Below are 27,227 nucleotides of genomic sequence, written 5' to 3'. Positions count from 1 at the left end.
TACGTGTGCCAGATTTTTTATTTAAAACCGTGCCGTAAACAAGAGTCCTTTCTGAAAGGAAAACCAGTCACAATGACGTGACAGAATGCATACATAATTTAACTGTTTTCAATATAAATCACATAAAAATAACATAACATATACTCAGTATACAATGTTAAAGACAATGATTTCTTATATGGACGGAGAAAGGACCAACAACAGACACTGAAAAATCAAAAATTTTCTACTAAGGCGTGGATGGTTGAACGAATATAATATAATTGCTTTAAGGGGCAGGTGGGACTTTGCGAGGTAAGTATCAATAGAGACATGCAATTAAAATATATATTCCTATAATCTGGGCGATTTTATTTTTACAAATACACGCTTTTATCATTCTGAATTTTGATATATCTCCAACCCCAAGATACAAAACATCATGAGCATGCAACTGACAGTCCACCCTGACAACAAAGTTTTAAAATCATCTTCTTAAAAAATTAAAAAAACATAGGTAATAACTATTGTTTTGTGGCTGTTAGCAAAACCTTGCGCAGGGACTGAAGACTCGCCTTTGCTGAAAACGAGAACATGTGCGGCAAAGCTATAATAAGCGATGTTACTTTCTTTTGAGCTTCAGTTGTGAGTTAACTAATGCGAACTTGAAACAATCGAACATGAGTTGCTGCTCTTGTTTCTTGCATCTACATACATCTGATTTTCGTTTTTCCTAGCCGATAAAAATAACTACCGTAGTTCAGGTTTCTTGAACTCAACCGGAATATTCATTACATTTCCACGTGAATGTAGCCACACAGCAGCATGGGCATACTTCAACTGCAACTGAACAAAACCATGTAGCACAGATCCGAGCAGTCTTTTTCCGATAGTAAACGTGATCCAAAGACAAAAACAATTAATGACCGACACGTACAAAAAATATAATATAGCTTCTTTTTGATGTGATGCATTACCAATTTTGAAAGGTTTTTCAACCAGTGTTCTGCGTAGCTTAACTAATCAGGACGTTGTACTTTGTTTCAATATTTTAAAATTCTTGTTATGCCGATGCCAACATTGTTTTCAACAGTGTCCTGAAAAGTATTACTCAATAAACGGACAGCATTTTAAATAATGACAAAGTTGTAGAACGCCTAAAACTTACCATATTCTGTTTACGTTACATATGCAAAGCTATTATTATATAATTTCGTTATTAAAAATAAAGAGAATATATATATATATATATATATATATATATATATATATATATATATATATATATATATATATATATATAATCATGACCTGAGTTTAACATTACAAACAAACAAACGAACAAGCAAAGCAACTAATAATTTGTTTCCACGCTTTAACTGCAGGTCATTCCGCAATTTATCTGCACGTCGTTCAGTACTCTACTTGTAAAACATTTCGCACTCTACCTGCGCGGCACGATGTAGAAACGATATATATATATATATATATATATATATATATATATATATATATATATATATATAATTTAAATTACAAAAATAATATTATTCTTAACCATTGTTAACAACTTAACAGCTGTATGAATAAAATACAACCAAACGAACATGTTACTTATACATCCCCGTTATCTAACTGTTCAAGGTCCATCAACTTGAATTACTGGACATTGATTCAAACACAGCATCGTGTCAGTGATATTGAACACAATAACAATATTGACACAAATTCATAGCATGCGTTTGTGGGTTTTAATACAAATCTTGTTTTAATCTCAGGTGTTGCTGAAATATAATGCAGCGCTTTTGTACATGTTTGATCATGCAAATGACATTCAATAATGCTTTCATTGTCGATCTATAACAAATGAATAACAATGAGCATAATCACCCAGAAAGTGTTTGGACTCTTTCAAAGCTTGGATAGTTAATGAGTCGATACATTTGTATCATTGCAAAATAGACTGGGTTTATTCGCTTCCATTGTTTTCTAAATCTGCTGACATATTTCAGGTTTGCACCCTGACTCCATCAAAAGAGTCATTGGACCCCAGACATTTTTGTACATCAGATTGGCACTCACAATCTTGTATAAAAGTGTCATATAAATAGAGCTGGATGGCACTCTTAGTTCTAAGAGTCTGCAAATATGGAATCGCCAGTTATAGTATGACATACATGTTAATAGTCACCTTGAAATCTGTACTATATGGTCTAACATTTTCAATAGTACATATTCATTATAGTATGCTACGCTCTCAATATTAGAGGGACGTACAATTTTAATTTATTTAATGGGAAAAACTTAATGACTCCTCCTTGTGAGCAGTGGCACCAGTACTTCTACATAATCGCTCGACATAAAGATACCAAAAATAAATTTCTAAATGGGGAGCAAGCATGTAATACAAACAAGACATGGGATGAAAGAGATTTTTCATAAGATATAAAACTGAAAAGCATAAACCACAAATTTAGTTACTTAAATGCAACCATTTACTGACAGATTAGTTGTGTATTAAAGTGTGCATTTGTTTGATAACATTCACTGTATATGCATGTAAAACATTCGATAAAATTAATTATAGACCTTTACACTAAAAAAAATTAATTAAAAATAAAAAAAACAAAAAAAAAAAAACAAAACGAACAAAATAAAAACCATTGTCAGGATGAGATTCGGGATGAGATTGACAATTTTTGCCTCAATACATGAATTTAGACATCTAGTCCATATCCAATAATGTAACAGTCCTGGTTGGAATGTCCAAGCCTCTGTGCCAATATGACCAGTTTCAGGATGTACTACGTTTCTTTGAAGAATCCACACTAACCGATTCTTACATTAGCAAAACGTAAAACAAGAAACAAACAAAAAAATCAAACGCCTGAACGCTTTTCGCCAACAAACTGATTAATGTTTTTAAAAAAGCACTAAGGTATTTCAATTTTACTTCAGCCCTGCCGTGAGTCTTAAAAATATTGCTGCATTGAATGACGGAGTGACTTCCTTGGAAAGCTTTCATTCATATTCGAAGACATACCCCGGTAGTACAGGATATCAGTTGTTGAAAATTGAGTGTTTCGACCGATTCTGAAAAGAGAGAAGATAAAAATGTTTTGTAAGTGTCCTTATATCGTTTACTTAAGGTAAACAAAAGTCATCAGGGCATGACAGTATTCTCATTGTCCGCTGCTTATGCAACTACTCCTAATGAAAAACCCCTGGTGCCCGGCGTATGGAAAGACTCCTGTTAAAATATTCCCTGCTCTCCAGCTTACGTAAAGACTCCTACTGAAGGTACCCCTGGTCCCCAGCTTATGTGAAGACTACTACAGAAAGTTGCCCTCTTCCCTAATATATGGAAAGACTCATAATGAAGCCCTCCCCCACTCCATCCCCCCGGTTCCAACGTGTGTAAAGACTCCTACTGAAAGTACTCATGGTCCTCAGTTTATGTAAAAGACTGCAACTGAAAAATACCCGTGGTTCCCCGCTCATGTAAAGCCGCCTACTGAAAGAACCCTGAAAGTCTATCACTCTCAGTTTGTAAACATTTTATGACTGTATCCAATAGTGTAGAGGTCCCAATTTATATATTACTTACATTTTGTTTCCGTGTCAAAATATAAAAATACTGAATGCGGAAAACTTAAAGTGATAAAAAGTATATCTACGCAAGTTGTTTGACATGTGTACCAAGAACGGTTGAACTATCTTGAACGGTTGCAGAACTACATTAAAGAGAGACAAACGTAACAACATAGCTATCGCGCTACCCACCCCCACTTAAGTAATGTGCGTGTGTATATGTGTTTATGTGTGTGATGTAACTACATTTTCTGCAAGGACAACATGTTTGCATGGAAATAATGGTTTGTCCAAGATTTCATATATGAGAAACTCGTGTATACGAAGTACGCAAGAACCTCCCATTAAAAATATTAAAACTGAAAAAGTGTGAATAGCAAAAGGCACATTGGTCACTAGACTAATATGATACTAATATTCATATATAGGCCTTGAACGGTTTGGGAGTTAAGTTCCGTAATAGAAGGTGTGAATGATGGACGGATAAGCAGCATAATAAAGTGAATGATGGAAGGATGAAAATGTTATAACTATCGAAGCTAAGGAACTTTAAATAGCCAAATCATTATCAGGACTACCAGTTTAATTTGTGTATCAAGTTTCATAAATAATATATGGTTTTGAAATTTGTTATGAAAGGAAAAGTGGGGATACTGGGCGGAACAAGGGAAGACTGAAAATGGAAAAACAAAATCTTTAAATTGAACAATTCTATAGCAATATGCACATTTCAAATATAAATTTGTTAATTTTAAGACGTTAGATACATTAACAGACGATTAATTAAAAGCTCCGTACATTTCAAATACCTTTAGCTTTAGAATTTTATCTTTCTGTCTCCCAACAGCCTATTTGTGTTTTAAGTTTTAGCTCATTCATAAAATCGTAAGATCGTATGTAAGGAGATGGTATATACAAATTCTGATGAAATTTAATAGTTGCCATCATTGCATGCCCGACCCAGGTAACGCCACGCTGCATGTACATCCCCTAAAAACGCGCATGTCTTGCCGAACCTTTTGTAGCATATTTTTACATTACTGAATAGTGTGACTCTAACATTGGTTTTGTCGGACTAAAAAAAGACATAACCCAGAGAAATTTCCCACAGGGATTTTCATATTAATTTTGTATTCTATGTGAAGAAGGTCAACGTCTAGATTTGCCTAATGTGTCAACATAAACGGTATTTTCTTTACTATTGAATGCATTGGCAGTAAATAGTCTCGTAGCAATACATTCGTTAAGTCCAACGGGATTAAGAATCGGCTACATAATATATAGTTTCTTTTATGGAGTAAATTTACACTGAAACGGGTATAGAAATATCCATTCATTCCATTAATCGAATGTTAGACCATCGAGTTCAGCAAGAACTTAACGTACACTTTATATTAACCGGAATCTGCATTGACAGTTGATTTTATTGTAACTGCTGTCAAAGCTGAAAGAATAGAGGTCATTCGATGTACTTGTATAAATTTACTGTCTATTTATTGCAAACCTGTGAACAATCTTTATGAGAGAGAGAGAGAGAGTTAATCGGCTTCAAGTGGTAAAATAACAGCAATTCGATATAATTACATTAGCCCAAGGAATAAATTCAAATATTCATAAGGTTCAGAAAAGACCTGACGAGTACACGTACATTTATCCAACCTGTTCGCAAACCATTCATAGATAATTAATTGCTTTCATTGTTTACCTACATTCCTTGTACATAATGAACTCGATCTCTGTTCATGCCGTTTTAGACCCTCCCCGAAGAGTCGCAAATTAGAACATTGTGTGTATTGTGTCGAAAATGCAAGACATGAATTACTAGTCTATTAATGTAAGAAGAGGTATAGTCAATAAGTATTCACACGTACAGATAAGAAGGCTGGATTACTCTATGAATAAACAAACAGGCCAGGCATTTGGTTCTCTAAAATATCATTAACACATCCAATAACTGCCACTAGGAAAAACAGGCGGAATTACCAAGGTTTGAATTTACAATATATTCTTCAAATCTGAGATATATATATATATATATATATATATATATATATATATATATATATATATATATATATATATATATATATATATATAAGCCCCCCCCCCAAAAAAAAAACCCCAACAAGACCATCGTTACCTATACAGCAAAATCTAATGTTTTCGCGTTTTTTCTTCGTTTTTTCTCAATACTATATTATCTATACAACTAAATTTCCATCGTTACACGTAAATCTGCAGTGTTTTTGCCTACGGCTACTTCGTTTGAAAAATAACGATTTTTTAAAATAATGAACGACCGCCAGAATAAAAAGGATAGCCGTTATGCTCCCTCCACCAGAGTAAAAAAGACAACCCTTATAATCTTTGTACTAGAGTAAACAAGACAACCGTCATACTCCATCTACCAGAGCTGAAAAGATAACTGTTAAACTCCATCTACCAGAGTAACAAAGACAACCGTTTTACTTCATCTACCAGAGTAAAAATGACAACCGTTATACTCCATGTGCCAGAGTAAAAAAAGACAACCGTTATACTCCGTCCATAAAAAGTAAAAAAGACAACTATCATACTCCATCCAGCACATAAAATAAGAAAACCGTTATACTCCATCTGACAGAGTAAAAACGACAACCGTTATATTCGATATACCAGAGTAAAAATGACAATCGTTATCCTACATTTACCAGAGTAAAAAAGGCAACCGTTATACTCCATGTACCAGAGTAAAAAGACAACCGTTATACTCCATATACCAGAGTAAAAATGACAACCGTTATACTCAATGTACCAGAGTAGAAAAGGCAACTGTTATACTCCATGTACCAGAGTAAAAATACAACCGTTATACTCCATGTACTAGAGTAAAAAAGACAACCGTTATACTCTACGTACCAGAGTAAAAAAGTCAACCGTTATACTCATCTACCTGAGTAAAAAAGACAACCGTTATACTTCATCCATCGTAAAAAAGACAACTATCATACTTCATTAAGCAGATAAAATAAGACAACCGTTATAACCCATCCACCAGTGTAAAATAGATAATCGTTATACTCCATCCGCTAGAGTTAAACAGAAAACCGTTATAGTCCATCCACCAAAGTAAAAAGACAACCGTCATACTCAATCCACCTGAGTAAAAAAGACAACCGTTATACACCATCTAAAATCAGTCAGGCCTTATCAGTAGCTTTTGCACTAAACGCTAGACCATGTAATAAATTTAGCATACGTGATTATTCCCTTAATAAACCCATGACCATCTAATAAATTTAACATACACCAATATTGACTTTAACATTCAAGAGATTCTGTTTAAAATGGATATGATTTTATTCCTGCAGTTTGAGAGTAACGCTATAATTGTTGTTTTTAAAATTTCCCTGCGCAATCTGAAGCACCGCCATTATTGCAAACTTCTTTTTGCCTTAGTTGATTCCAAGACAGCATGCTCCAAATCGCTTTCTTTATTTGTTTATTTCATCGAAATAATAATAATAATAATAATTATTATTATTATTATTACAATATGTGATTCACACAATTTTCGTTTGTATTATTCGATATCCTGATAGTGGTTTTGACACGTAAGCCCTGACATTCTTGTTTCCTAACTACACAAAATGAGTGATCCAGGTCCCGGTGGTACATCTGAATAGTTAAGAATCGGACAAGTGTTGGAATTTTAATTTCCTTAAATGTCAACATTTTCAGACTTAATTCAAATTACGCCCAAAAATATCACGTTGTTTAATTTTAAAAGTGATTCAGCACTGCTAATTTTTGTATTCAAGTATCCGGCAATTCTAATCTGTCGAAGTACATTACTTCAAAAAAAAGCCAAAGAATTTCTACATTAAGTTAGCGAAAAAAATAAAATGAATGTTTCATGGGATTTACAAATCTCTGACACTTCAAATGGACTCATATCCACCGGGCAGAGGAAGTACATATACATAGTCACCTGAACAAGTTCAGATCAAACAAGCTTGAAGAAATGTAAATCATAAAGACAGTGGGAGTCTGATAAATTGGTTATTTAAGAAGGCTGAAGATATGATTTCTTTTCTAGCGTATCACTCAAATAACTTGTATTAGTAGTATTTTGCACCTCTTGCAACTGTTAGCATCAGTATCAATGACAGTTCGTTTATCTCGTGGTCAATATTATATTTTGACGTTTTTAAATTGGACATTGTTCATACTTTGCGATCGCCACATGTCGTCTGTGCTCTGAACATACTCGACATCCTGACAGTAAGAATATCGTGTATGTAGTCCTCCTTCTCTACTTAAATTATCTCCCTCTGCCCTCATGTTTATCCTTTACAGTCTCATGGTGTACAGTTAATGAAATTTATTTTAAAAACAGCCTTTGCCACACGGATTATTGTTTTTGATTTTCGTTTCACATCGGTATTAAAGGTCGAGTTGATCCCCAGTTAAACGAGTCACTCGATTTCTTTAAATTCTTGTTGTATTCGACGATACTAAGCATTTCCAAAACAACATCACTTGGTAAGAAAACAAACATCGCCATCATCATGTTATTATTTCACTTTTGAACCTATTTGTTACGCATTTGTGAAATTTAACCACGTTGTTTTCATCTCTGTAGTAATCATGCTATTCTAAAATGAACAGTTCCATAAACGTATTAACAGTGTCTGATACTGTCTGATAGTGTAGAAAAGGATTGTAATATATTTCTCTTTGCACATATGCATTAATATGCAAATTACAAAAAAAAAATCTAATACTTTGATTCAATCCTTCAATATTTTCATATTTAAGACGCTTTACATCTAGCAAAATGAAGTACTTTCAACCTGTTCACTCGTCTAGTTTTGTGTTGCTATTAGGTATTTTCCATGGCATCTTAACCTTAATGGAAAGTTCATCCCAATCACGGGGCCCCGAGTGGCCGAGTGGTCTAAAGCGCTCTCCGTTACGGATCACTGCCATCTCACCTCTGTCTGCGTGGGTTCGAGTCTCGGATTCAGCCAATGTGGGTATGTAAGAAAGCTTTCCAGTAGCTTCTTGTGGGTCAGTGGTTCTTTCAGGGGTTTTCCCGGGTTCTTCCTCCACCATTAATATTGGCCGCCAGCCTATCGTGTGCTGAAAAATGGCGTTAAACCCTACAACAACAACAACAACATCCCAATCACAGACATACTGGCATTTAATTATTTTACCGTTATCTAATAAGTCCAGCCAACATATGTAATTAAAATAAATCACTGCGTGTTAGTAACAAGTTTGTGAGCTATGCATACATCCAGTCATAATGACGAAGAATGTTAAATTGATTTTTTTTTAAACATGCTAAAATGTTCCAAGTCAATGTTGTTGAGATTCAAAGCATTTTCCCAATGCAATGAAACATACCATTCAAACAGAGATATTTTTTACTTGGGAATAAAAAGTAAACTGATTTAATAAGCTCAGGCCTGTAAATGTCAAGATGATATTCCACAGCTAGATGTTACAATCTACGCTGACCTGTTAAACTGGCTCTGCCATACGTTTACATTACCTGATGCTACATAAATAGTATACTAATTACATAATTACGGAATATACGCTATCACATTGTTAAGTGAAAATATCAAACTGGTTTGTATGTAAACGATTCAATTTCAGAATAGCCTTTTGTGACGTAGTAAAATTTGATTGCAATATCTGGAATTGGATTAGTAACGAACTGTGAAGCAGGAGTAAAATTAGGTGATATATTTGTCAGTTTTTAATTCAAAAGTTTATTATTTAAATCATGTAAAAACAAAGCTTGCATTTAGCACAATTCAAATACTTATTTTAATAATTTTCACATCTACTTCATACATGGTGAAATTTGCTTTTTTTAAGGAAGGTATATTTACTTGCATTTTCTTTGCTAATCTCTCTCTCCCTCTAATCTCATACGTTATCTTTTATATCCAAGAAGTTCAGTTAATGTTTAAAAACGAACACAAATACATGGTTTATTGTTAGAGGCACAAGTAATTCATGCCAAGAACATTCCAGATTTAATCATGCATAACTGCAACCGTTTTCTATCATAGCAATCTAGATAAATGTAGACAATTCCAACACAGATGAAGCATACAACTATATATCAAGTATCGTAGGAAGATATTCTGCTGCCACTCCCCCACCCCACCCCCACCCGAGTCGAAAACAATTCTGGGGCCCGCTTCCATAACAATCTCGCACATTTGATGGGAATTTCGGTTTCCAGTATGCCCGCCCTTCCTCCTCCCACTAATCCCGGTTGAAGGCGGATGCTACGCCGACTTTGTATCTCGTATCTGACTTTAGCTACTCAAAGACCTACAAATTTGCTTTGAAATGTATTGCAACAAAAGAAAAAAATAAGACGCTAATGATCGAATTGCCCATTACATTATGACATCTTATTTCGGCACTTACCAGATTCTACGAATTACATATCAGTACATAATAACTTCTCAGCACTGACTGCATAGCAACATATTACGACCAAGGTAACCTAAGCATATAAGGCGCAGTAAGATTTCTTTATTGTCGCAAATAAAAAAATGTATATTCTCATGTTTTATATATTGTTACTGTTGTTGCCATTTCCATTTCAATGTAACTGATTGTTAATGTTTTACTATATATATATATATATATATATATATATATATATATATATATATATATATATATATATATATATATATATATATATATATGTGTGTGTGTGTGTGTGTGTGTGTGTGTGTGTGTGTGTGTGTACCCATTTTAACATGTTGTATTTGTTTTATATCGTGTCGTTTAAGAAAAAAGAAAGAAAGAAAAAAAAACAACAGGAAACTCGTCCAGAGCTAGTGTTTTTATGTTACCTAGACAACCGACGCTAAATAAAATTTCTTATGCCTTGCATCATGATGCAGTTTCACGCACATTTTCAACAAAGTAAAACTTTTATTTGCTAATTTAAAACAATTGTTTCAATGTTACTAACGCACAGGATCGAAACTTATATAATTAATGCTTAGATAAGGTACACAAGCATGATTTTTAAAAAAAAAAATGAAAATGTTGCCTTTGTTTTTTTTTCTTTTCTTGAAAAACCATGAGCATTAATAGTCACAATAATCAATTAATAAATAGTGATAGAAAACAACACTTGCTTCAAATGAGATCTAGTACTGAGTTATTGGTGATAGAAAAAAAAAACTTTGCTTCAAATGAGATCTAGTACTGAATTATTAAATACAATTAGCCGAGCGAGCATTCTGATTAAGTGTGGAATATAAAAACTACTGAGCAGAATGCTATTGACTCTCGTTAAATTATAGTCATGTTATTAAACAATCAAGCTAACTTATGTATGGTAATGTATGGTAATATAGGTAAATTATGTATGGTAATGTAGGTAAATTATGTACGGTAATGTAGGTAAATTATGTATGGTAATGTAGGTAAATTATGTATGGTAATGTAGGTACATTATGTACTGTAATGTAGGTAAATTATGTACGGTAATGTAGGTACATTATGTACGGTAATGTAGGTAAATTATGTATGGTAATGTAGGTAAATTATGTATGGTAATGTAGGTAAATTATGTATGGTAATATAGGTAAATTATGTATGGTAATGTAGGTACATTATGTACGGTAATGTAGGTAAATTATGTATGGTAATGTAGGTAAATTATGTATGGTAATATAGGTAAATTATGTATGGTAATGTAGGTACATTATGTACGGTAATGTAGGTAAATTATGTATGGTAATGTAGGTAAATTATGTATGGTAATGTAGGCAAATCGTGTTAGATCAGAGTGATACGCACATCAGCTTTGTTGTCTATGTTACAGGATTAGTAAGGCGGGTTGCTTGAGTTTCTACAAAGGTCTTATCTACGTGTACTTGTATGTATTCCTTTTGTTTTCAACTATGAGTATTACTTACTGTAAAACTGTAAAGCCATACTTGATTCTAATATATTACACTCTTTAGGGAAATTCTTCAAAGTGTAATCCTGAATAAGATGAGTCCGTGAATAAGACGAAGAGATAATAGGAAACAACTACTTTACAATTACTCTCTCTCTCTCTCTCTCTCTCGTTTTACGGCTGAACGGCAAGTCGGATACTAAATATTTGAATAGTTTGTTAGAGTTGTGTTTAACAGTATACCAGCATAGCATTTATTGGCAAATATAGTGTCATGCTGAAAGGCCAATATGGTTATTAATCTAATATATATATATATATATATATATATATATATATATATATATATATATATATATATATATATATATATATATATATATATACTTACAATAAGTGCATCTTAATTCTAATCAGACTGGCCTTAGGCACGTAGCGGCAGCCGAACAAGCTGATATTGGCTGATTCGAACCAGCAACACACTGATTTAATCTAGCATACTAACCATTGAGTCCCCGAAACTGCTTGGAAAGAAAGATAAATGCACGCAGAAATAATATTGTTTATGTTGAGATTCATACAATTAGGTGAACATTGCTATGAAAAAATGGCCTTGGCAAATATTGCATTTCGTTCACGTTTACAGGCGTATATCGATTATGAATCATGGCAATACTTCTTATACGTGCATTTCTTCGTGTGGACTATCTCTAATCGTGCAGTATTTGTCCATGTACACATGTTTCTTCGTGTGGACTATCTAATCGTGCAGTATTTGTCCATGTACACATATTTCTTCGCGTGGACTATCTAATCGTGCAGTATTTGTTCATATACGCGTCTTTCTTCGTGTGGACTATCTAATCGTGCAGTATTTGTTCATATACGCGTCTTTCTTCGTGTGGACTATCTAATCGTGCAGTATTTGTTCATATACGCGTCTTTCTTCGTATGGACTATCTAATCGTGCAGTATTTGTCCATGTACACGTGTTTCTTCGCGTGGACTATCTAATCGTGCAGTATTTGTTCATATACGCGTCTTTCTTCGTGTGGACTATCTAATTGTGCAGTATTTGTTCATATACGCGTCTTTCTTCGTGTGGACTATCTAATCGTGCAGTATTTGTTCCTATACGTGTGTTTATTCGTGTGGACTATCTAATCGTGCAGTATTTGTCCATGTACACATGTTTCTTCGTGTGGACTATCTAATCGTGCAGTATTTGTCCATGTACACGTGTTTCTTCGCGTGGACTATCTAATCGTGCAGTATTTGTCCCTATACGTGTGTTTATTCGTGTGGACTATCTAATCGTGCAGTATTTGTCCATGTACACATGTTTCTTCGTGTGGACTATCTAATCGTGCAGTATTTGTCCATGTACACGTGTTTCTTCGTGTGGACTATCTAATCGTGCAGTATTTGTCCCTATACGTGTTTATTCGTGTGGCCTATCTGATCGTGCAGTATTTGTCCATGTACACATGTTTCTTCGTGTGGACTATCTAATCGTGCAGTATTTGTCCGTGTACACGTGTTTCTTCGTGTGGCCTATCTAATCGTGCAGTATTTGTCCCTATACGTGTTTATTCGTGTGGCCTATCTGATCGTGCAGTATTTGTCCCTATACGTGTTTATTCGTGTGGCCTATCTGATCGTGCAGTATTTGTCCCTATACGTGTTTATTCGTGTGGCCTATCTAATCGTGCAGTATTTGTCCCTATACGTGTTTATTCGTGGTGCCTATCTGATCGTGCAGTATTTGTCCCTATGCGTGTTTATTCGTGTGGCCTATCTAATCGTGCAGTATTTGTCCCTATGCGTGTTTATTCGTGTGGCCTATCTGATCGTGCAGTATTTGTCCCTATACGTGTTTATTCGTGTAGCCTATCTGATCGTGCAGTATTTTGTCCCTATACGTGTGTTTCTTCTCGCGGTCAATATGGTCCAGCAATTCTTGTAGTGTCAACAAAGAAAACGATGAAGAGACTCTCACAGTAACGACAACGGTGATGAAAATGACAACGGCATTAATACTAATGACGACATAATCATAGTGTAAATATTCTCCGGAAAATGTATTGTGTCTGTTTACGTTTGCTTCGAAGGGGTTATTTATTTCTAAATTCTGGGAAATTTTTTTTATCTTAATATATTTAGAACTTAATTTTTGAATGGCACCATATATCCAGACACATAAAAATTGTGTCAAAAGGGGGACAGCCCAAAGTTTAGACATATAAGGGATTCCTCATCTCTGATTTGTCTAAATCTGTACCTCAATTACTAACAGGAATAGACCAATCAGAGGAAGGGAATACGTTGCTAATAAATATTCCGTCATATATTCTCACTTCTAAGATGATGTATCGTTTTCAAGGTGGCATTTAGGAATAACAAGCCAATGAATTTGTTCAATGTATGGCATGAACTATCAACTTGTAGTATATTCATATAACTGAACAATACAAAATCAAGGCTTCTATAAGGGAGAGTTATCTATCGACATGAATCCTACAAATGAGAAGAAAAGATGGATGCCGACTATCCGTCTTCGTCTTTATTTTATAATGGGGCACGTTCCTGAAATGATGTTACATTATCTAACGTCAAGCTCCTCTTATTTTCAAAGAACATCACGTATTTGCGCAACTAGTCAATACGTCAAATTCATTAGTTAAACATATTACCTCTTGCTGTATCATTGCCCTCTACAACCTTGTTTTTATTTTATTTATTTCCAGTACACCAGATGTTCCATAGTCAACAACATGCAGGCAAGATCATCCAACCGATCTTCACTCATCAACCCATCCATCGTTGCATGCCACACATGTGCAGCCGCTACGCAGTTTGTGAAAAGAGAGCATAGCGGATTTGACTCGTGGTTTGCAGTGATGCAAGCCACCATAAACACTGGAAATTCATTACTAAGGATTACACTGTTTTGTAACTCATTTATTTAAAATTTATAATGCTTAAGTAAATACAGTTCTTTTATAATTTTTTATTCGCCTTTATATTCGACTGAAGATATTTACTCACATTATCTACTGAAAAACTACCTACGTTGATTGATTTCTCCTGCAATAATAAAAACCACATCGATTACATTTTTTAATCAAGTGCATAACTTATCAATACCTTTTTTACTTTTATTTTAGACCCAACAACTGTTGACATAAGATACAAACTAAAATAGCTAATAATGATTAAAATCGTGGCTTTCAGCCGACTGCTTATATCACTCCATAAAGAAATGGCGTATTTACAAAGCCGGCCTCAAATCTAATATTTATCTTTTCAAACTGGCAGTTTCAAGGTGCCATAAACACTCATAATTAGTGTGTACATGCAGTTGGCACCCTTTCCAGTATATAATAAACTTGACATTGTGAATAATTAGCGTAATTTAATACTCCCCTAGGCCGTCACGATGCACTTCGACGTTATTATTATTATTATTATTGTTGTTGTTGTTGTTGTTGTTGTTGTTGTAAATGATGCAAATACATTTATTAGATTGTTCAGCCAGAGATGTTAAAATATTTTATGATCAAGCTGCTGGATGAGATTACGGCGATGGAGAGACTGCATTTTATAGGTCACTGGGAGTAGAATTTACTTGTCAAAGATATATAGAATTGTTGGCAGATAGCGATTTTTGTTATATAATCACCATGCTTATAGATGGGAACTTGCCAATCAGAGGTAATACGGGAAGATACGAAAGTATCTGCTATGAGGAAAGATTCTGTCAAATTTGTAACGTTAACATCGAAAATGAATTCCATTTTATTACTGCTTGTTCGCTATATTGAGAAACACGAAGAAAATATTTAACCACCTTTATTTATAAAAACCCAACTCTAGAAAAATTTAGCAATGTTTAATGTAAAAGCCTTAAAGATTAGAGAAACCGTTTTATCACGAATCCTGCTACATAACAGTTTAGATCAATATCACAAAACTTGCTCCATTGAAGTTTTAGGGTTACCCTTAATTTCATTTGTGTGAGTACTGTGTAGTATATAGTTGTATCTCACCTAATTCGAAAAATGCAATAATGATTATTTTCATGTATAGTACTTCCAATAGATACGATGTTCTTTTGTTACGCACTATAACATCATTTTGTACCGCATGCTGACAGGATATGTATCATGGGCCAGTGGCTTGTACTACAATTCTTCTTCTTCTTCTTCTTCTTCTTCTTATTGTTATTATTAAACGTATGCTTCTGCTTTTATTTTAATTTTAGATTTTTAGTGCACCTAACCCGTAACATATACGCATCAAGTTAATAAAGTCATTTTAACAAATAATTTATTAAAATCAGAGGGACATTTCTAATATTTAAATACTCTTGCAACAAACATTATTTACGTGATGGAGTCGTACAGTATACCTATTAGAAGTTACGTGATGGAATCGTACAGTATACCTATTAGAAGTTACGTGATGGAGTCGTACAGTATACCTATTAGAAGTTACTTGATGGAGTCGTACAGTATACCTATTTGAAGTTACGTGATGGATTCGTACAGTATACCTATTAGAAGTTACTTTGATGGAGTTGTACAGTATACCTGTTAGAAGTTACGTGATGGATTCGTACAGAACACCCATTAGAAAAATCTACCCCTTAATTGTATTTGGCACACAACGACGGAAAGATGATCTAAAAAAAAGTATGAATACAAATATAGAGCAAACAAGCCTTCAACACTCCTTATTTTAACATGTACAACCGCGTGTTTATCATTGTGACTCAGAAGCTTTTAAATTTTTTGTATTTAAAATATAATGCAAAAATTTGAGCTAAAATTGATTTGATCAAAATTGTGCCTTAAAATATTTTACTCATATTATGAAATCTTGTATAAATTATGTACTATATATATATACATGTGTGTGTGTGTGTGTGTTCATAGAATTTAGCAAGATAGGTTGGCTACTGGCAAGGAAAGGGTAAGGAGGAGCAAAATCGGAATTTGCGGCAACCAGAAGGAAATATGGCGGGTTTCTAGCGATTGTTTTGTGGAGGGTAATACTATTTGTTGTATTGCATAAGAAAATGGATTAAATGGAGGGTGATGCCATGACATCTACTGCATAAGAAAACGGCCAAGGCGAAGACAATTCTTCGTGGTGTATTGCATACGAAAGTGGTATAAGCGGAGGGCTTGTTTAAACATATTTTATTGTCTAATATGATACAACAGGATTGGGCACGAGTCCTAACAACTTCTTAAATTAGCAATGACCCTACATGATACAAGTATTACAAGATATTCAACATGACAATATAATGATTAGAGAGAGTCAGCCGTAAAACGAGAGAGAGAGACAGAGAGAGAGAGAGAGAGAGAGAGAGAGAGGAGGCACAATGATAGTAATCACGATTTGAGTAAGTTACTGAAATCATTATGTATCGGTTACATGTTTGCATACATGATGTAAAAGTCTATATTTTCATTTGCATCGCCCTTTCCCCAAAGCAGTAAATCTAAGATAATAGTTGCATATGACACTGAAAGTAATTTTCGCATCAACTCAGCTTGTTGTCTAGTGTACTTGGGACAGAACATGAAGAAATGCATGGTGGTTTCAGTTCCATTGCAGGAACAAAAAGGAGTGCCATCAAGTTGAACAATATTAGTTTTTAATGAACTCACATTATGTAATAATCTGGTATTGATAATATCCAGTGTTCGATTAATATAACTTCGCATTTTGCTAGATCCGATAATTGGACATAAAACTATTTCAAGGCACTGTAAGACATACTACGGAGGGTACTTCAATGTCGTAGGATCCATTTATGAATAGGATTCAATTCTGAAGTCCAAACACAAAGAATAATCATAGAATGAAGATGTTATTATATAACTGGCTTAGTTATGATACATTTTCTTTTGCCAGGAAATCACCCTGTCATTTGTAAAGACTACTTGTGTTTAATTTAAGTGCATTTTTAATATTTACATTTCTTTTAAATGATATAATGCACCATGCTTGGGCAAAAACTCCAGCCTGGATGTTGCTTTGGAAGTATGACGCACAAAGTTTAAAATAGTTCTTGAATCTCTCAATAAATGGAACTAAAAAAAAACCATATCACATGTGTGCAACAAAGTTGTAATACAGAAGGTTTAGGGATCCATGGGTCTTTTCTGGAAATACAAAACTGAACAGATATTCATGGCCTTAACAATGCCGTACACATTTTAGGAATTAAAAAAAGCGTCTTAAACACAACTGTATTTTATTTCCAATTATTAGATGACATTTACACTGTTGAGGATTGTAAATTTTAAAATATAATGCCATGTCTAACTTATCGAACATTTTTGTGTTATTTTCAAACTCTTTTCTAAGCAAAATGGCTAAGAAATTTAAGGGTTGATAGTTCTGTCAAGATAAACTGTGCAAAAATAAATATATGGTTCCAGTACTTGAAAAAGTACAATGATCCCATCACATTAGAAGAAAAAAACAAAACATAATCGTTCGCATTTGTCCTATTCAACAATGCTTGAATACAATGCCATTAATTGAATACAACAAAGGCCGAAGAGGTCACGTTACATTAACATTTATGCAATCCAGGTGTGTGTCCAGATGAAGTTTTAAAAAATATTTTTTTTAAGGCTATGCAACCATGTAGGTAATAAATGTGTGTAAAAGGTGCTTTTGTAAGAAAGAAATGTTATTAAAATCCGACGCTTACTACCTTTTGGAAGGAAAATGCAATACTTTTTAGCACTACATTCTTACATATTTACCAAACACACAATTTATTTACTTATTTTACTTACATGCTATGTTTTTCAGCATTACATTCTTGAAATATTTACCGAACACATAATTTCTCTTATAAAAATGGTACCAGCCGCTAGCCTCGGCTGGCGCTCAGCATTAAGAGGTTAGTGTTAGGACTGGTCGGCCTGGTGTCAGGATAATGTAACTGGGTCGGACATCTTGCTACATGTCTGCAGCATTATGCCCCAGTGCTAGACATCACTATAAACTGCCACACTGCAGGCATCGTAGCGATATGACTGATTTATTTTAAAAAAGAACAACGTTACAAATCCAAAACACACACACACACACGCATACTTTCTCCTTTTATGCCATCCAAGGTATCAGTACATTAAGTTTCTTTATGTTTCTTTCATTTGTCATTTTGGATGAAATTCAGTACATTAATTACAAGTTTTTATGAAATTCAGTACATTAATTACAAGTTTTTGATGAAATTCAGTACATTAATTACAGGTTTTTATGAAATTCAGTACATTAATTACAAGTTTTGATGACATTCAGTACATTAATTACAAGTTTTGATGAAATTCAGTACATTAGTTACAAGTTTTGATGAAATTCAATACATTAATTACAAGTTTTGATGAAATTCAGTCCATTAATTACACGTTTTAAAGAAATTCAGTACATTAATTACACATTTTAACGAAATTAAGTACATTAATTACACATTTTAACGAAATTCAGTACATTAATTACACATTTTAACGAAATTCAGTACATTAATTACACGATTTAACGAAATTTTTGATGCAACAAGGCTACCATATCTTATTTATGCCATCCTAGACACAACACATGCGTCTAAAATACTTTATGGCAATCTAAGCACAAAATATACATCTAAAACTTATTTATGTCAACCTAAACACAACATATAACATCTAAAACTTATTGCATTAAGCTCGACATAATCTACACATTTATATTATCTTGGTCTCGCTGGCAACCAAGTGAAAATTTTCCTTATGACATGTTCTAGTGGATATGCATTTGTAGCCCCCATAGCAACAATCAGTTACTGCCCCCACAGCAACCATTTTTACTTAAAAAAAAATTGTAAAAGATGTCTTAGAATTCTTTAAACATGCTATGATAATTTAAATGACTTTTTTTAAAGTTACACCTAATTTAAGTTGCGTCTTTGTAGGCCTGTTTGTACAGTTTAATGCAACCAGGAGGTAAATGTCTATCAACTTAATTTAATAAACCACTTGCTATTATATTTAGATCTTAGTTAAAATAACATGGTGAGCAATTGTATGCCCACATGATCCTCTTGTTCCACTGATTCAATTCACTTTACATCTTGGGATGAGCAGTGGTTCAAGTAGGTCTAAATATTGCTTACCTGGCATATACTAGTCTAAAAGACAAATGTAATAATAATTAGGCAGGTACCTGAAAATGAAAGACAACACTGTGGGGATGATTTCCATCTACTTGGTAGAAATAAGTGTTATCTGACACGCTGCTTAACTGTGTTTCTACTAACTTCAGCCTGACTAGATGGTTTTCTGGCATCATTTGTGTCAATGTCAAAGGTGTTCTTGCCATACCTAGATGGTGCATTGGCATCATATGTGTCAATGTCAAAGGTGTTCTTGCCATAACTAGATGGTGCATTGGCATCATTTGTGTCAATGTCAAAGGTGTTCTTGCCGTAACTAGATGGTGCATTGGCATCTTTTGCATTAATGTGAAACATGTTAACTCTACCTATTACACTGGTCTGGAGAGACAGTCACTCTATGAAATTTTCTTTTATGAATTAGTAACATGTAACCACCAGGTTGCGAAAGAAGTCATGGCACTGCTTGGGCCACAGGGTCTTACCATCAGCTCACTTGACCTGATGACCACAATGGTATATGTACTCGGATTTAAACCCATGATAACATGTTGCCACCAAACATACAAGGTTAGTGCATATGGGAATTAGTATATATCATAAACCAAAAATGGGATGTTGTGACCTACATTCAAGAGTTACAAAGCCATTATAAAATTAAAATTCACTCATGCCACTGAAACAGGTATTTCCTAACTCTAGTTTCAAGAGGAAGACATGAGGCTAGCCAGGAAAGTATATGTTCATCCCTACAATTTCATTAAATCAATTAATTGGTGTATGTTTTATATATATATATATATACCATAACCTGCACTCTGATAGGATATTGTAACCAACATTCCCTCTAAGCTTAGCACATGCATGGCCATGCAAGTCTGCTCAGACATACCCACACATCAGAACTGATGAAGATCTACAAATTTTGCTCAAGTCACCATAATGATTGCACAATGCAGCATGCATAGCACACACATCTACTATTTGCTTAGCGGGAACATTGATGGTAACTACTGTAACCTAATTAATGACAAAGCTAGAAAAGAATGAAGGAAATTTCTAAAGGGTTTCTTTCATTCTGTATAAAACAACAATATTGAAATACAATAAGCATAAATTACTCAGTTTTCTGCAAAGGTCCAAGCACAGCATGTCCATAAGCATTCTAATATGACAGTATGCATTTTCATATGACAGTATGCATTATGATATGACAGTATGCATTCTAATATGACAGTATGCAGTCTAAGTAAAAAGCCTTTATCCATATTGAAAGTGAAACCATTCATAGACAATTGAAGAAGTCAGTAAGTACATGTAAATGTATTGGGCCTGTAGTGTAAATTTATCAAATAAAATCTGACAAAACAATTAAGAAAGCACTGACAGAACAAAAAAAAAACAAGATTATCACAAGCAACTTTGTAAACTGTTCTAGTGCAGTGGATCAGCTAATGTTTGTATGTAAACTGAATAATAAATTGCACTTGAACAGGTGAAATTCATTAGCACATACTATTACATGCTGATTCAAGTGACTTATATAAATCTGAGGTCACATGTGACTGAATTTGTTAAATATATTTACTTTCAATTGTTTTCTTTATATCACAAGTTTTACACCACTATGGAAAAAGTTTTTGTTCATAAGTTTCACACAACCTGACCCTGTCATTGTTCATGACCACCATTACTAACCCTGTCAGTGTTCATGATCACTATGACTGACCCTGTCAGTGTTCATGATCACCATGACTGACCCTGTCAATGTTCATGATCACCATTTCTAACCCTTTCGGTGTTCATGATGACTATCAAATCCATATATTTTAAGAGTATGATCTGAACCTGTCAGTGTTCATGATCACCGTTCAAGATGACTATCACATCCATATATTTTGTTGCAAAATTGATAATAACTAGCTAGGAAATTATATCTCATTCGGGACCTCTCCAGTGGCCTAGTGGTTAGAGCATCCACCTCGAATGCGGGAGGTCGTGGTTTCGATCCTAGGCTGAGTCATAACAAATACTTACAAACATGGTACTAACAGCTGCCTCGCTTGGCGCTCAGCATTAAAAGGTTAGTGTTAGGACTGGTTGGCCTGGTGTCAGGATAATGTGACTGAGTGGGACATCATGCTACATGCCTGCGGCATGATACCCCAGTGCTAGACATCACTATAAACTACCACACTGCAGATACCATAGCGATATGGCTGAAAAATTGTTAAAGCTACGTTAAAAATCCAAATATCACACACACACTCACACACACACACACACACATCTCATTAGGATTGGCAGTCAGTTGGGGTTGGTGCCAGAAGTTGAAAAAGGTGAGGAAGGTGGAGAAACAGTTATGGGATATAAACATAATCTTGTTGTGAAAACAGACATGAAGGATGAGGACCAGTTCAAAGAGGAAAACATGATGGTACACTCTGCATTTGACAATGTGTTTTAATATTAATTATAACTCCTTAAGTGGCAAAAAAATTCTTTTTCTTTTAGCATAGACTTTACAATTACAACAAAATCAGGACCTAATGGTTTTGAGGACCATGTGTGTGACTAACTGTGACTAACATTTTCCCTCTCACATCATTCCCATTAATATGAGAAAAAAATCAAGACATAGTGATTAATACACTTGCCCTGCAAAAGATCTTTTTTCATATAATGTTATTTTTTGCCTCAAACCATAATTATCCTTATGCCCCCATTTTTAAATGTGAGATCAATTTTGGGAATGCCTATATTAAATAAGTTTATCAATGTTCCATTTTCAATGCAAATACTTCATATGATTTCAATCTATATTGTTAAAACAATGCTATTGTTTATATTTAGGTGTAATAAAAAAGAATAATTGAATAAAAATATATTTTGGTATATTTGTTGTTGTTGATGTTGTTGTTCTTCTTATTCTTATTACTAATGTAGGTGATGTTGGTTCTTTTTTGATCCATTAATTTTTTTTTATTCCGAAAACAAGGTACATATTTGGAACAAGTTTGGATGCATATCTTGAGAAAACATGTTTCATCAACTGTACACAAGCTCAGGATTATCCCTACTTTAATTGGACGATTATTCAGATTATCCTTTCTTATTCATTCATTAAGTGAAGAGTTGCAATCGATCATAAACGTTACTTTCTGTTTCGATCATGTGGTTTGAAATTGACAGAAAGTGTGTTTCTAGCCCACATAAACTGCTTAAACCAAAATCTGATCCAATACTGTTCTGTCTGTTCCTGATGTGTTAGGCTGTCTGTTACTGATGTGTTAGGCTGTCTATTACGTATACATCTAAGGCTCTATGTTACTGAGATATGTTAGACTGTCTGTTACTGATATGTGTTGGGCTGCCTGTTACTGATATGTGCTGGGCTGTCTGTTACTAATATGTGTTAGGCTGTCTGTTACTGATATGTGTTGGGCATCCATTACTTAAACATGTTAGGCTGGCTATTATTGATATGTGATGGGCTGTCTGTTACTGATATTGCACATGTTTAAACCAAATTCATAAAATATCCATATCTCAATATCCTGAAATTTAAATAATGTGAAAATAAGAAAATATGAGTGAGTAGGTAATGTTTACTAAATAACATTAAGCACATTTGAAATGGACTAGTTTTCATTTGTCTACAGGTACTGAACTTGAACTCACATTGATGGGAAACACAATGGTGGTTTACACAAGTGAAACATGTCATTTACTGAAGGAATTATTCATGAATCTGATATATAATTGATAAGTATGTCTTCTCAGTAAACTTGATGTAGTGAGTTTAACAACTGTCCATTAATTTTTCAGTATTATTGGCTATAAGGCAGATTTTAGCTAGGCATCAATCTTGGGCCTCTTGTTTCAGTATTATCAACATCACATGTAGTAAAAATTTGCTCACACCCAATTCTGGACAGCCATATCTCATGTAGAGAACATATGCTTCTTGATTATCAGTTACAGAGAACTGTGTAATAAACACATGCTTACTGATTATGAACAAGTGCTTCTTGATTATCAACTACAGTGAATTGTGTAATGAACTCATGCTTCTTGATTATCAATTACAGTGAAATGTGTAATGAACACATGCTTGTTGATCATCAGTTACAGAGAATTGTGTAATGAACACAAGCTTCTTGATTATCAATTACAGAGATCTGTGTAATAAACACATGCTTGTTGATTATCAATGACAGAAACTTTTGTAATGAACACATGCTTGTTGATTATCAATTACAAAAAATGAAAAAATCAATTTGCAATCCTGATAGTACTGATATACCTAGTATAGAAAGAAAAAATATGCAAATATTTACATACTGAAACAAATCCTGCATGGTAAAGCAAACTGGCAAAATTTAAAAAGTGTCTCCAGGCACAAGTCTGTCCACATGTTTGTTCAAGAATTCATTAGCTGGCTTTGAAAAGTTTTGAGTTTCTGACAACATCAGAAATACAAACGTGAAACTTTTGGATCATCAATTACAGTATTGAAAGAAAAGTTCTAATCTGAACCAATTCTAAGAAGATTCTAAGAAGGAGGTGAGCTTTTCCTATTATAATTATGTCAATGTAGCAAGTTCTTAAAAAGAACAACAAAAAAAACAAACAAACAAACTTCAAACGTAATTTTCTGCGACTGCTACAATTTGAAGTCAGAAAAGTTTCCTTCCATTTTTAAGTATTTTTTCAAAATTGTATAAGTACTGTGTTCACTCAAAAAGAGTCATCACTAATATAAAGAAGGTGTATGTATTTGCAGTACTAAAGGTCCTAAATTAAACTAAACACCATAACCACAGAGGGATAGACAGATACATATGTACTGTTAAGTAATTTTATAATTACCTTAGCAACAGTAGCTTTCTGTTCTTTAACCCCTTATTCAACTGGCTGCTGTAAAGTAGGGACTTCATTGAAGGGCTGAACTTCATTCATCTGACCCAGTGAGGGGTCCAGAACTAAACACTTACTGGGGGTCAGTGGACTGTCACCAGAATCAATATCATGCTGAGAACAATCTAAGTGCATGGATGATTTCTTTGATGCGATGTTTCCATGGTAACCAGTTTGGTGATCCATGGGTGGAGAACTTGGTGTATATTTTCTACTGTCCATAAATTGGTTCTTTTCCATCAATGGAGCATTATATATGCCCACAGAGGCACTTTCTCTTGCACCACTCTTTGCAGAACTAGATATAGGAATTTTCTGACTGCCATAAGTGAAATCTGATAAAAGACTCAAACATTCAAAAGAAGCCCCTATACCACTGAGGTCCCTGTTCATTTTGACCTGCTGGCAAGGGATTGTCCCACTGCTGTTAGCAATAATAGGAGCTAGTCTTGGGGGTGGTCGAGGAGGATGTATAGGGGAAGAGGCTGATGGAATGGAACTATTTGGTGTACTAGATCTGCTAGTGTCACTTTTGTTTTTCTTTTTCTTTTTCTTACCAGGCAATGGAGATGTGGAAATGTTTTTAGTTACACTGTCTGTACTTTTCATCTCTCCTATATTATCAGTGATTTTAGAAGAATAAAAATGATTATCTATCTCTCTTAATTTCTCATTTGTTGTGAGCTCTGTCTCATTTAATGTACTCTTTTCCACTGAATTTGCACCAGAGTCTTTTTTCCTATCTGGAATTTCATGGTTTAGACTATGTGTACCTTTCTTGCACTCCACTGTCTTTGTGTATTGTAAAGAGTTATTGAGAGTGTGCTTGAATGATCCATCCCCTGGTTGACCCTGAGTAAGGTCAAGCCCAGAATCTGCTGCTGAGGTTCCACTTACATTTGTTGAGCAATGTTTGTCAGAACCCAATTCTCTAACATCTGGGTTTGAGGCAGATCTCTGGCCAGAAGATAGCCGAGTATTTCTTAGATGTTTTGCTGAGACTGGTTGAGACACAGAAAATGGGTCTTTCTCGTTTCCAGAATCATAGTCACTTGTATCATCCTCTAGCTGATTCTGAAAATCTCTTGAGCCAAAAACATCGCATTTCTTGCCATACAGATCATTGTGTCCATCATGAAAAATATCTGATGAAGAAAAGTCCGACCTTCGTGTCTGCAATAATACACCATGTGAAGTAGCAAAAAGAACTGGAACTTCAAATCTATTATTTTTTGAGGTTAACACTTCCTTTAAATTTTCCTGATCTTTTTTCTCCTTTTCTTCTTTTATCTTTTTCTTGTATTCATCAACTTTTCCCTCATATGTTAGCGTTTTCAGAGATCCATCCTCTATTGCGTTATTTTTGTGACACAGGAACACATCTTTAACACTTTGCCACAGTTCTTTATTCCAAAGGTATGCCGATACTGGTAGAATGATTGTATAGAGAAATCGCAACCACAAAAGAACTAGATCAATATGCCAGGTATATGCAACCTGTTCAGGGGTTAAAGATCCCAGTTCAGAGCTATACTGAAACTGTCTGATAAATGATGTAACAGTCATGGGACCATGTAGGATAATCCAAGCTATAAAAAGTGTCCCAGATAATTTGGAAAAATGTATCTCCTTCCATATTCTTGGTTCTTCATGAGATGCATCATTTGCGTAATTGTTCTTTGTGAGGAGCACTCGAACGATAAATCTCTCTTTCAATCCAATCCGAATGATTATTATGTTGAATATTATCAGAAGAATGATCGGAATAATGAAACAAAATAGTGAACTGAAACTACTGTACACTATGGAGGAACCTTTAGAAATTATACAAAAATAGATGTAATTATAAACATTTGAAGGAACTACTCCAATCGCTAAGGGGATGCAAAATCCAAGAGCTTGCACCCATGTATAAATTAGCATGATATAGTAACGTGGTGAGACTATAAATTTATCATATCTGCCAAGGTATTTCACAGCTAACATTCTGTCAGTTGTCAAACTAGTTACAGACAGGAGAGTTTCAATTGCCACCAAATGCATGAAGAAAGAATTCATGTGGCACACAATATCTTCATGATGCCAAGCACTTGATATATTAGTGCTGAGTACAAAAGTCATATTAAAAACACATTCCATGATATTTGTGACGGCTGTGTTTACTGTAAGTATGTAGAATGCAGTAGACCTCAGGCGCTTATTGTGGCAAATAGTCACTACTAGGGAAAGGTTACCCAGAAATCCAAAAAGTAACAAGGCCGCTAAAATAGTTGTCCTGGGGACAGTCGTAGTGACCCACGGGTCTTCTGAGGTGGTCGGGCTGGATGTGCTAACATTCTGAGACGAGTTGAAGACTAGGGAAGCAGCGGTCGCCATTTTCCAGATAGTCAGCCTGCAGCCTTAATTCCTTGTCAAAAATAAACAGAATCACTTTACCCACAACGTACTAGTGTAAGCCGATTCAAACCACGACAAATTCGTAAATTATCCATGTCAGTTCAAATCCTAACCCATATCAATTGTCTTTAATCAACATTACCGATTTTCCCCACTTCATGTAAATGCTCGTTTTAAGAAAGTTTCCTTCAACCGATCCAGAAATGGACAAATCAATAA

The 27,227-nt window shown here is 34.4% G+C and overlaps 1 protein-coding gene across 1 annotated transcript; it reads right to left on the bottom strand.

Moving 5' to 3' along the window:
* On the bottom strand, positions 1 to 27,227 carry LOC149794765 (uncharacterized). The gene is made up of 2 exons (XM_089964400.1): positions 24,564 to 27,227; positions 1 to 3,072 (listed from the first exon to the last, which is right to left on the bottom strand). The coding sequence occupies exon 1, from the start codon at positions 26,985 to 26,987 to the stop codon at positions 24,597 to 24,599; it is 2,391 nt and encodes a 796-aa protein (XP_089820526.1). The 5' UTR covers positions 26,988 to 27,227; the 3' UTR covers positions 1 to 3,072; positions 24,564 to 24,596.

This window comes from Sinohyriopsis cumingii, chromosome 7 (genome assembly GCF_028554795.1).
Source record: "Sinohyriopsis cumingii isolate HCF-2022 chromosome 7, ASM2855479v2, whole genome shotgun sequence".
Classification (NCBI taxonomy): domain Eukaryota; kingdom Metazoa; phylum Mollusca; class Bivalvia; order Unionida; family Unionidae; genus Sinohyriopsis; species Sinohyriopsis cumingii.
This window is presented reverse-complemented; position numbering and strand designations above follow the sequence as displayed.

Excerpts from the sequence above, each read along its gene's own strand:
- LOC149794765 (XM_089964400.1), bottom strand. The coding sequence starts at position 26,987 with ATGGCGACCGCTGCTTCCCTAGTCTTCAACTCGTCTCAGAATGTTAGC.